General features: G+C 46.3%; 1 protein-coding gene across 8 annotated transcripts in view; it reads left to right on the forward strand.

Annotated features, from left to right (window-relative positions):
- The window catches only part of MYLK (myosin light chain kinase), a gene marked incomplete at its 5' end in the record, with an annotated part of 266,723 nt that overhangs the window by 80,567 nt on the left and 174,127 nt on the right, over positions 1-12,029 (forward strand). For 5 of the 8 annotated variants that reach the window (XM_082655463.1, XM_082655464.1, XM_082655465.1 and 2 more), the window contains one exon: positions 10,510-10,674. In XM_082655463.1, the coding sequence (XP_082511589.1) occupies positions 10,510-10,674 (165 nt within the window). Of the gene's footprint in view, positions 1-10,506; positions 10,675-12,029 lie in introns of those variants that run through there. The other 3 variants (XM_082655466.1, XM_082655462.1, XM_082655468.1) reach the window with 1 other exon arrangement.

The raw sequence follows: 12,029 nt of genomic DNA on the forward strand, positions 1-12,029 counted from the left end.
TTTCAAGAGGAAAGGCCCAGGACGCCATGGGGAATGAAGGGCTGCCCTGTGGGCTCAGGGAAGAACTCAGCTGGTGGGGGGAGTAGGAAGGAGTGGGCTGGCTTTACCTGATATCCCTTAGGAACCCGGAAACCTGGGCCCAAGTCTCTCAAGGATGCCAGCAGGAAACCCAGAGAGTGTACCCAGGGCCGGGTATGATTGCGCTCACTTCACACCCAGGCAGCCTGAGAAGCAAAGAGGGGAAAGGATTCACAAGTTACGTGCCAGCTTTAGAGCCAGAACTGGTACCCATGTGTCTGGAACCAAATGCCTACAGGCCCCAGAGAGGTAGACTGTTTGTTGTTGTGACCTGTTCGTCCACTCCTTTCCCTACATCCTCTCTCTAATGTTCACATGTTTGCTCCACAACAAAATTAAGTGATACCATAGTTTGGAAGTGATTTTTTATGCTTTTTTAGCCCAACTTTCAATTTATTCATATATTCCACAAGTATTTGTCGAGAACTTACTGTGTGCTCATCCGTATTCTAGGCATTAGGGATACAGTAGTGAGCGAACCACCCAGGACCTGTGACCTAGTGGAGTGGCTTATGTTCCAGTGGGGGAGACAGATGTTAATCAAATAACCACATGACTGCATGGCGGCCAACTATGATGTATGTGATAGACACACCTTCCATGATTTTGTCCAAATTACTGTCCTTAGTTCTGTCCAATTCAAAATGACTTTCCAGTCTCTGGTGGCTCCCCAGAGACCTCTGTCTAGGAGACCTAGATCTGGAGTCACCTCTGTTACTCAGGGTGAGTAGCATTGTTTTTTTGGATTCATTTCTTCCTTTATTATCCATAAAATATTCAAATATCTACCATGTGCAAGGTCTTCCAGAGTCTGTGGTGCATATCCAGTCTTGACCAAGAACTCAGTTGCCTTAAAGGTGTACTCTTCATCAGTATCTTCACATCTCTCCGGTCCACATATGTTCAACCATTCCCCTTGGAAAAACAGATGGAATCAAATTAGGTATTGATTCACCCTCTCTCCCACCTGCCCCTCAAAGCCTCACACCACTACTCCTATAAAACCACTATTCCCCTTCCACTTGTGTGCTTTGCTGAGGACAGAAGAACAGATGGTGATGGGGAGAGCAGGAGATAGGGTAGAGCAATGGTTCTCAAAGTGGGCCCTGGGGACCCTGGGACTCTTTCATGGGCCCAGGAGGTCTAAATAATTTTTGTAATAAGATGTCATTTGCTTTTTATAATAAGATGTCATTGCTTTTTTCACTCTCCTTTTCTCTCAGACGGAGTTTTCCAGCAGGTACGAACACCGTGATGCCACAACCAACTGGATGCAGAAGCACATATGAAAATCTAGCTGTCTTCTGTTAAGCCAGACATTAAATAAATTTGCAAAAACAAACAACTCTTCTTACTAAACTTTGTTTTTGTTTCAGAAAATGTATTTTTCTTTTAAAAGTGTTACTTATGTTAACCTCATGGGCTTATTATTGATGTTTTAAATGAACTACTATTTCTTAGTTTTAATACAGTAAAAATTTAATTTAATACAGTAAAATATTGATAGCAGCAATTCACACACAAAAGCTCTTTGGGATCTTCAATAATTTTAGGAGTATGAAGGGACCCTGAGACCAAAATGTTTGAGAACTGCTGAGCTAGTGGCTAAGGGGTCAGCTAGGTGTTAGGAGAAGGCCAGTTACTCAAGAATCAGACATGAGCCAGTAGAAAAGCTTAAATCCACATCATTTCTGATTTGGACATCTGCAGTCTGTCCCAAGGTGTGAGTTGCATAGGATGAGAGATTCCTTTGGAACTATGGAAATACCTTCTGTCCCCTGGAGGAGAAGGACTGGACTGGGCATCACCTTGCTACCATGTTTTAGAAGTATGCACCAGGGACCACTCCTGAAGCTCTCCAGGGGTCAGGACCCACGCTGCTAGGTCCTGTTCTCAGCACCGTGAACACAGTCTGTGGAGCATGGTTCAAATCTCAGCCCAGATTCCTTAAGACAGGAGCACAGGAATCCCCCATCCATCTGCTCTCTGAGCTTGCTCCCACTCCAGGGATCATAAACAGGGCTTCTTCAGCTCAAGGAGGAGGGAGCTGAGTCTCAGGAGGCAAGGGTCCCACGAGCCCTGGGTGGTAATCCCAGGCCACATGTGCCTAGGGATGGGTAGTGTTCCAGGCCAGATGTGGAGTTGGGGGTGTGCCCAGCCCCTCCACGGACTCAGCTCTCAGCTTGACAGTGTCTTCCCTTTGCTCCACACTCAGATTGGAACCTGCAGCTCTGAACAAGTAAAAACCTGTGAGCTTCCATCCCGGGTTTCCCCGGGACTCCACTCAGAGCCTCTGCAGCTGGCAGCCAGGGGTTTCAAAAGTCACTCCAGCCGGGAGGATTGGAACCACACATCCCTCTGACCGGGTGAAGTTGGCTGCTCCGTGCAAGGCAAGTTGCAACATCTGAGCAGTCAGACGAACGCCCCTTAACTTTTCAGTCTGGCACTGGGCTCTGCTACATCTCTGGCTCTCCTTCACTGTCTTCCTTCTCGGACAGACCTTGGACAGGCATCTCTGCAGTACAGTGGTAAAGGTGGCCGTCCACGCATCCCAACTCATGGGAGAGCTGCCCGGGGAAGAGGTCACGGTAAGGCGTGTCCGTTCTCTGGTGTGTGACCCTGCCGCACTGCCTGCTCCGGTGGGTCACAGCAAGTCAGCAGGCACAGCCCACAGCCAAGGAGCAGCTCGTTCCAGGATTAGGAGAGATTAGGGAATTTGTCAGGATTTGAATGCTCTGAAGAGAGAGGATTAAGGTGGGGAGAGGAAGCTGTCATTGCCTGGGGCATTTGCACCTCGGTGGTTTGCTGTGTTTGCTGTGTGCCTGTGGCTCCGGGGGTTCATGGCTGTCGGCCAGGCTTCCAGTGCAGAGCCCACTGGGAGCCCTTCCCTGTAGGGAAGGTATGGTATCTCCAGGATGCCTTGCTGCCGGATCAGGTGCTTAAGGACTACGATCATTTAAAATGTATGCACTTTGGGTAGGGAAGGGGGCAGCTGGTTGCTCTAAACTTGTTCTGCTGTGTAACTTGATTCTTGATTTTAAACTTTTCTCTGAGTCTTTTTGCCTCAGTCTTTTTGCCCTCTCTCTTGGCCATAGTTGAAAGTGTTCCTTTCTGGGTTCAGGAGACAATTGAAAGTGCTTTTGATCGAATTAAAGTCAAATTAATTTAGTGCTGCTTTGAAGGATTAATAAATTCTGCTACTTGTGAAAACCTTATTTGGAGGTGAGCTTTGGCCCAAGCATTGTGTGTATATGGCGGCGTGTGGCTTCCAGCCCTCAGACCACTGCTCTTCTGATCCCCTCCTCCGTCTTTTTTTCTCTTCTTACTTCTGTCTCTTCTTCTTTTTGTCTTTTTACATCTTTATTGGAGTATAACTGCTTTACAGTGGTGTGTTAGTTTCTGCTTTATAACAAAGTGAATCAGTTATACATATACATATGTCCCCATATCTCTTCCCTCTTGCATCTCCCTCCCTCCCACCCTCCCTATCCCACCCCTCTAGGTGGTCACAAAGCACCAAGCTGATCTCCCTGTGCTATGTGGCTGCTTCCCACTAGCTATCTACCTTACGTTTGGTAGTGTATATATGTCCATGCCTCTCTCTCGCTTTGTCACAGCTCACCCTTCCCCCTCCCCATATCCTCAAGTCCATTCTCTAGTAGGTCTGTGTCTTTATTCCCGTCTTACCCCTAGGTTCTTCATGACATTTTTTTTTCTTAGATTCCATATATATGTGTTAGCATACGGTATTTGTCTTTCTCTTTCTGACTTACTTCACTCTGTATGACAGACTCTAGGTCCATCCACCTCACTACAAATAACTCAATTTCATTTCTTTTTATGGCTGAGTAATATTCCATTGTATATATGTGCCACATCTTCTTTATCCATTCATCCGATGATGGACATTTAGGTTGCTTCCATCTCCTGGCTATTGTAAATAGAGCTGCAGTGAACATTTTGGTACATGACTCTTTTTGAATTATGGTTTTCTCAGGGTATGTGCCCAGTAGTGGAATTGCTGAGTCATATGGAAGTTCTATTTGTAGTTTTTTAAGGAACCTCCATACTGTTCTCCATAGCGGCTGTACCAATTCACATTCCCACCAGCAGTGCAAGAGTGTTCCTTTTCTCCACACCCTATCCAGCATTTATTGTTTCTAGATTTTTTGATGATGACCATTCTGACCGGTGTGAGATGATATCTCATTGTAGTTTTGATGTGCATTTCTCTAATGATTAATGATGTTGAGCATTCTTTCATGTGTTTGTTGGCAGTCTGTATATCTTCTTTGGAGAAATGTCAATTTAGGTCTTCTGCCCATTTTTGGATTGGGTTGTTTGTTTTATTGTTATTGAGCTGCATGAGCTGCTTGTAAATTTTGGAGATTAATCCTTTGTCAGTTGCTTCATTTGCAGATATTTTCTCCCATTCTGAGGGTTGTCTTTTGGTCTTGTTTATGATTTCCTTTGCTGTGCAAAAGCTTTGAAGTTTTATTAGGTTCCATTTATTTATTTTTGCTTTTATTTCCATTTCTATAGGAGGTGGGTCAAAAAGGATCTTGCTGTGATTTATGTCATAGAGTGTTCTGCCTATGTTTTCCTCTAAGAGTTTGATAGTTTCTGGCCTTATATTTAGGTCTTTAATCCATTTTGAGCTTATTTTTGTGTATGGTGTTAGGGAGTGTTCTAATCTCATACTTTTACATGTACCAGTCCAGTTTTCCCAGCACCACTTATTGAAGAGACTGTCCTTTCTCCACTGTACATTCTTGCCTCCTTTATCAAAGATAACGTGACCATATGTGTGTGGGTTTATCTCTGGGCTTTCTATCCTGTTCCATTGAGCTATATTTCTGTTTTAGTGCCAGTACCATACTGTCTTGATTACTGTAGCTTTGTAGTATAGTCTGAAGTCAGGGAGCCCGATTTCTCCAGCTCTGTTTTTCGTTCTCAAGATTGCTTTGGCTATTCGGGGTCTTTTGTGTTTCCATACAAATTGTGAAATTTTTTGTTCTAGTTCTGTGAAAAATGCCAGTGGTAGCTTGATAGGGATTGCATTGAATCTGTAGATTGCTTTGGGTAGTATAGTCATTTTCACAATGTTGATTCTTCCAATCCAAGAACATGGTATATCTCTCCATCTGTTTGTATCATCTTTAATTTCTTTCATCAGTGTCTTATAATTTTCTGCATACAGGTCTTTTGTCTCCTTAGGTAGGTTTATTCCTAGATATTTCATTCTTTTTGTTGCAGTGGTAAAGCAGGATACAAAATTAATGCACAGAAATCTCTGGCATTCCTATACACTAATGATGAAAAATCTGAAGGTGAAATTAAGAAAACACTCCCATTTACCTTCTGTCTCTTATCGATCTGCATTTAACTGGTGCTGAACAAAACCCCCTGGGTAGGTGTATTTGACTCCAGCCACTGAGTACTGCTCTGCTGATAGAGAAATTATTGCAGAAGCCACCCAGGCCCTCTGGTGCTCTCGACTGGAATGTGGTCAACAGGCTGGATGAGGGGTTAGAAGGGAACAAGGATGGTTTGGTTTGATTTATAATTTTTATAATAATTATTATTGGTAGAGCATTCCAGATATGCCAGTAACCATTAATTGGCAGTGTGGACGGAATATGTTTATGCGGCTGATGGCAGTGGGCCGGGTGATGGGCCGAGCAGAGCTGTTTGGTGTGCCTGGCCAGCCTGGGATTGGGCTCTGGTTCTGCCTGTGTGGTGGTTAATAACTGCCCTACCCACCCTCCCCCACCCCTCACAGGGCACTTGCTGTATTGACTTGCCTGTTCTGTTTCTGACCTGAAGCCAGACCTTCCCTCCTGCCCAGGGGTGGAAGACTTCTGTCTTCTGTGTGTATGGGGCCGAGCATGTTCCTTTTGATGATAGCATCCAGGGCCTTCGGGAGACCTCAGAAGGTCAAGATCAAGAGGATTTATAGAGAGGATTCTGAGCCCGATGTCACCACTCTTAGTTTCCAGCTCCCCCGAAAGCAGAGTGGAAGCGTCTTGTGTCTTTGAAAGCCAGAAGTGAGAGCAGAAGGGGGTGTTACATTCCCCTGCCCCCCTTCCTTTATGCAACTCCCAAGCCTCTGCCTATCGCATCTCCCATTACTGAGGAAGGCAGGAAATGCCTAGTCTGGGTCCGGGAGCCCTCCAGGAAGCCCACAGGATATGGCTACGATCAGAATTCAGTTTGGTTTCCACTTCTTAGCTATGTGACCTTGGACAAATGTAATTGATTTTCTGAGCCCTGGTGTCCTCGTTTGTGAAAGGAACATAATCAGAACTGCCTTGCAGGACCAGGAGATTGAGTGAGATTAGGGCTGAGCATGATGTCGGGTGCATGCACCCTGCCCGTTCCATGCTAGGACACACAGGACAGTGCTGCGGAGGCTGTCAAGGGGCCCCAGGCCCTCCTACCCACCTTCTCATGGTCTGCCATATGCTTCCCACTGCTGTTATACAATAATTCCACTCAGATACCCTTGCCCTGAGGATAATCAGGCTGGCCTGGGCTTGCCTGGGCTTGCCATCCTTGGTGAAAAGGGTCTGTCCTGCAGGGTTGGGGAACTTGCTTTCCCTTTGGGAGCTGGATGATGACCATGTTGACAGCTACCAATTATTGAGTGCCTTTTATGCTGTACTAAGTGTTTTGTATATACTGTCATTCAAATCCTCCCCTCAACTTTGTGAGATTGATATTATCATTCTCATTTTATAGAAAAGGAAACTGAGGCCAGGAGAGTTGAAGTATCTTGCCCAGCTAATAGCTGGAAAGTAGCAGTGCCCTGGACTTGCGGCTGGCGACGACCCTTGTGATACCTGCCCTCACTCCACCCCACCCCTGGCGCTGGCAGCACAGAGTGTATTTGTCACCTCACTTCAGTGGCAGTGGAGGAGGGCAGAGGGAACAGTGTCCCCTCTGGGGTATGGTCCTGGGAGGCTCTGCAGGATATAAGAACCCCATGTTATCACACTCACCACACACACACATGTAATTGTTCACTGCTGTATCCCTAGCCCCTAGCTTGCAACATGGTGGATGTTCAATAAATTTATTTATTTTATTATTATTTTTTTTGTGGTATGTGGGCCTCTCACTGTTGTGGCCTCTCCCGTTGCGGAGCACAGGCTCCGGACATGCAGGCTCAGTGGCCATGGCTCACGGGCACAGCCGCTCCACGGCATGTGGGATCTTCCCGGACCGGGGCACGAACCCGTGTCCCCTGCATCGGCAGGCGGACTCTCAACCACTGCGCCACCAGGGAAGCCCCAATAAATATATTTTAATTGAGTGAATGACTATATCCTGATTCTTGCCATTAAAATTATATCCTGATTACCTTGAAATGGTTCTGCAAACACATACACAAACACAATGATATAAATATGGCAAAATGTTAACTGTTGAATCTAGGTGATAGGTATTTGAGGTGCTCATTTTATCATTCTTTCTACTTTTCTGTTTGAAATTTTCCATAATGAAACTTATTTTTAGTTTAAAATTTCTATATCATTAAATTCCTATTATTATTTTCCTTGTAAATATACACTCATATAACTGCCTGATATTCTACTGTATTTAACCAATTCTCACTGTTGGATATTTAACTGGTTTCTTTTTTTCTATTTCTATTTAACTGGATTATTTTTCTGTTTATTTTCCTATAAGTAATGTGATTAGCATTCTCATATATAAATTTGGGGCTGTATCTCTGATTCTTTCCCAATAATACATTTCTAAATGTAGGATTACTGGGGAAAGAGATGGACATTTTTTTCAGAATCCTTTTGACAAATTGCTTTCTAGAAATATTGCTTTAGTTTATACTCCTCAGAAGGATATGAGTACCCAGAGTCTCACCGGTATTGTATGTTATCTTTCTTTTTAAATGTCATTTGGTTAGTTTTTTTAAATAATAACTTGTCCTTGACTTGCACTCTTGGATTCTGACTGAGGCTAGGCACCTTCCATTTGTGTTGTGGTCATTTGTCTATCTTCTGTGAACCATCCAAGTGATAACTCTACCCATTATCTGTCAGGCTGTTTTCTTATATATAAAATATCCTAGTCCTTCATTCTTGTTGCAAACATTTTATCCCAGATCATCAAATGCCTTTTAATGTTGTCATTGGTATGCTGTGTCATACGGAAGATCTCAGTGTTATGTGTGTGTGGTAGCAGCTGTCAGCTTTCTTGCTTATGACCCCAACCTCAGACCCACTTCCCACCAGCCAACTCTGACTGCTAATAGGAAGCAAGAGGGTCCAGTGGGGGACTTCCCTGGTGGTGTAGTGATTAAGAATCCGCCTGCCAATGCAGGGGACACGGGTTCGAGCCCTGGTCCGGGAAGATCCCACATGCCGAGGAGCACCTAAGCCCGTGCACCACAAGTACTGAGCCCACGTGCCACAACTACTGAAGCCCATGTACCTAGAGCCTGTGCTCTGCAACAAGAGCTGCAGTGAGAAGCCCGCACACTGCAACAAAGAGTAGCCCCTGCTCGCTGCAACTAGAGAAAGCCCGCATGCAGCAACAAAGACCCAGCGCAGTCAAAAATAAATAATTAATTAAAAAAAAAAAAAGAGGGTCCAGTGGTTAAGAATAGGAGCTTTGGTGCCAGACACCTGGGATCAAATGCCAGTTCTGCCCCCTACTAAATACTCTGACCCTGGGCAAATGACTTAATCTCAGTGAGCCTCGGTTTCTAATCCATAAAATGGGGATGATGAGATCATCTGTCTCACAGTGTTGATGTAAGGAGCAATTGAGCTATTATTTGTAAAGTGTTTAGAATAGTTCCTGGTATATAGTAAGTGCTGCATAAATTTGGTTTTTATTGTTACTTACTACAGTGAACCTGTGAGTCTTATCATTTGGAAAGGATTTTGTTTGCAAAGCTAATACCTCATCAGTGAAAGAGAAAGCTGGCTTTGTCAAGCAGGGGATGTGCCCTGTTTCAAACAAACCTAAGTCTTTGTTACTTTAACTTGTAACTCCATTTTAGTTTTGTTAGATGTTATTAAATTTAAACAAACTAATTACATGCCCAGATTATCACTGTTCATTTCTGTCAGCTCACCCCACTTGGCATGGGACATAGGCTTGTGACTGACGATCCCAAGAAAATGAACAGAAAAATAAAAACTGGAAATACTCTTCCTCTTCAGTTTAGCAGATGTTTGTTGCAGGGCTGTGATAGGCCAGGTACCGTGGATTCCATGCTGAGTAAGATGTGGTCCCCAACCTGGAACCATCCCAGCCTGGTGAGGCTCCTACCTGGACTTGAAATCTGGAGCAGGGATACTTGGGACATATTCCAGGGGGTGGCAACGGGTGTCCAGTGACCTTGGCTAGAGGCTCTGACAACCTGGCTTCTCTCGACTGCTGCCTGTTTTCCCAGCCTGGTTCTCCAGCCTTTCCTGTGGACTTTGATAGCTTCCCTACTCCCTGTCTTTCCAACAAATCCCTTCTCCATTTATGAGAGCCAGAGTCCATTTCTGTAATTTGCAACCAGGAACTGATTCATACCTGTTACTAATTCCACTTCTAGAATTAATCCTAAGGAAATCCCTTCGTTCCAATCAACCTGCCAGCCCCCATAGACATCTTGTCTAGTCCCAACGGGGCCCTGGACCGGGAGTCAGGAGCCTGAGGTTTACTTGCCAGTGATGCCATCATTTTGCTTTGTCTCTCTGAGTGAGTGACTTACCTTCTCTGGGCCTCAGTTATAAATGGAGGAGTGAGCCTGGATAACCTTAAAATGCTCCCTTCTCTGACGTTCTATGGCTTTTGAGGCTTTTTCACACTCCGGTCCCCAGAAGTGGCTAGGGTCCTCCCTAGCCTTGCTTCCTTCCCTGCTTTCAACCCCGCACTCTCACCTCACCTCACCTCCCCCGGGATCCTTGCCGTATGAACCCTAAACTCTTGTCTTTCTTGGACTGTGGATCTCATTTTTCTTTAGCCCAAGAGCCCTCACAGTTCAGGCAAAAGCAGCTTTTACTTTCACCTTGAGTGCCTAACGCAGATACAGATTCTGAAGGTTCAGTGCCTTAAGTATGACTTCAGATATCCATTGTAAAAACGCCGAGGAACATCTGATTTCTCTGTTCCTGCTCTAGCTGCCCCCTTCCTGGAAGTTCTCCACGGGGTTTTGGGGAGACCAGGACGTGGCTCTGGGAGCTGGCGTCTGGGGCAGACGGGGCTTCACCCCTGCAGCTTTGCGTGTAGGGGACACAGGGACTCTCATTCCCAGAGAGGAGCTCCAGGCGGCCCCTGACCTAGTGGAGCTCCCTGTAAAGCCCACGACGCTGCGGCCCCAACCAGCCCCCTGGGCACGTCGGCCGCCTGCAGGGAGGACGGGCTGTACTTTGTCTCGTCTGACCTGATCTATCTTCCTGTTTGCAGGCCATGGGGGATGTGAAGCTGGCTGCCTCGACACACGTTTCCAAAACCTCCCTCACTGTGGATCCCTCGAGAGTCGGCTCCATGCCCCTGACCGAGGCCCCTGCTTTCATTTTGCCCCCTCGGAACCTCTGCATCAAGGAAGGGGCCACCGCCAAGTTTGAAGGGAGGGTAAGGAGTGAGGCTGGGCGGGCGGCTTGCAGGGGATGTGGGGCAGGGTGGTTGCTTCTGCTCCAGCCTTCTCCTCGGCGGGCTGACCTGCCAGAAAGCCTGCTTTCCTTTTGGACTCACAAGTAAAGTGGAGATACGCCCACTGGCCCTATTTCTTTTGTTTATGGTTGACTTTGGGCCGTGCTGGAGAATTTGGGGGTGGGGAGGGACGCCGATGTTTTGCTATTAATGGAGGTCGTGTTCTGGGTTCGTGCACCTGATTCTAGGAGAAGAAGAGGGGGGCTGGTGGCAGGAAGTCTCAGATCTGACAATTGAGAACTAACTCTCACTTTTCTCTCACTTCCTACCTGGAAGGAGTGTTTGGTTAACTGACCCTCTCGTGTATCCACATGGTACATCCAGAGCAATGGGGTGGGAGCTAGGACCCCTTATCTCAGTTCTGTCACCTTTTGCTAATGGGTACTGGTCTCTTGCCCTTACTGGGCCTCCATTTCTTCCTCTGCAAGCAGGCAATGATAATTCCTCGTCCACCTTGTACTAGAAAGGAGAAGAGGAAGATGGGAAGAATAGCTGTAAGAATATGGAGGTTATGCCCCATTGGAGAGACTTTTAGTAAGCTGCTGGCTCAGGCCGCCAGGAAGTCAGATCATCAGCTTGATGCAGAGATGCACGTGGAAGTCAGGGGTTTGCAAGTAATATTTGTCCTGGATTAAACACGGACGATCTCCCCCAGGAAATGCTTTAGCAGCTAGAAGGCTTTGATCCGAGCAGAAGATGAGGTTGTGCTATGAGTCTACAAGTTAAGAGCAGGGACCTGAAAGCTTGTGGAATGAAGGAGTCAAGAGCATCACTCTTCCTGGACGACACTGGGCCTTGCCTCTGTTTAAGTGGCACGTTTGGCTGGAGTGTATTCAGGGGCTATGTGCTCTGCGCAGGCCTGTGTAGTTAACTGTTTGCTGGTGGATCTGACGTTCCTCGTCATATGTTTTACTTGAAGAAGGGGAATGTTGGTGATGCTGCTGAGGGGTCTGTTTCTTCTCTCTGGGCTCTACCAGGATGAGGGCTTTTTTCTGTTGCCCTGACTGTGGTCCCTCCATCCCCACATCCCCTCAGCTGGCAGGAAAGAAGCAACAGGAAGAGTCCCTGGGGATTTAGAAATAGGAGTAAAGTACTGATGCACACGACAACATGGATGAACACTGAAAACACGCTAAATGAAAGAAGCCAGACACAGCAGGCCACCTATTGAATGACTGCACGTATCTGAAACGTCCAGAACAGGCAAAAGTATAGCGACTAACAGTAGATGAGTGTGGTTGAGGGCTAGCGGGGAGGAGTGGGGAGTGACCGCTGAG

The sequence above is a fragment of the Grampus griseus genome, assembly GCF_964374135.1.
Source record: "Grampus griseus genome assembly, chromosome: 5".
Taxonomy (NCBI): Eukaryota; Metazoa; Chordata; class Mammalia; order Artiodactyla; family Delphinidae; genus Grampus; species Grampus griseus.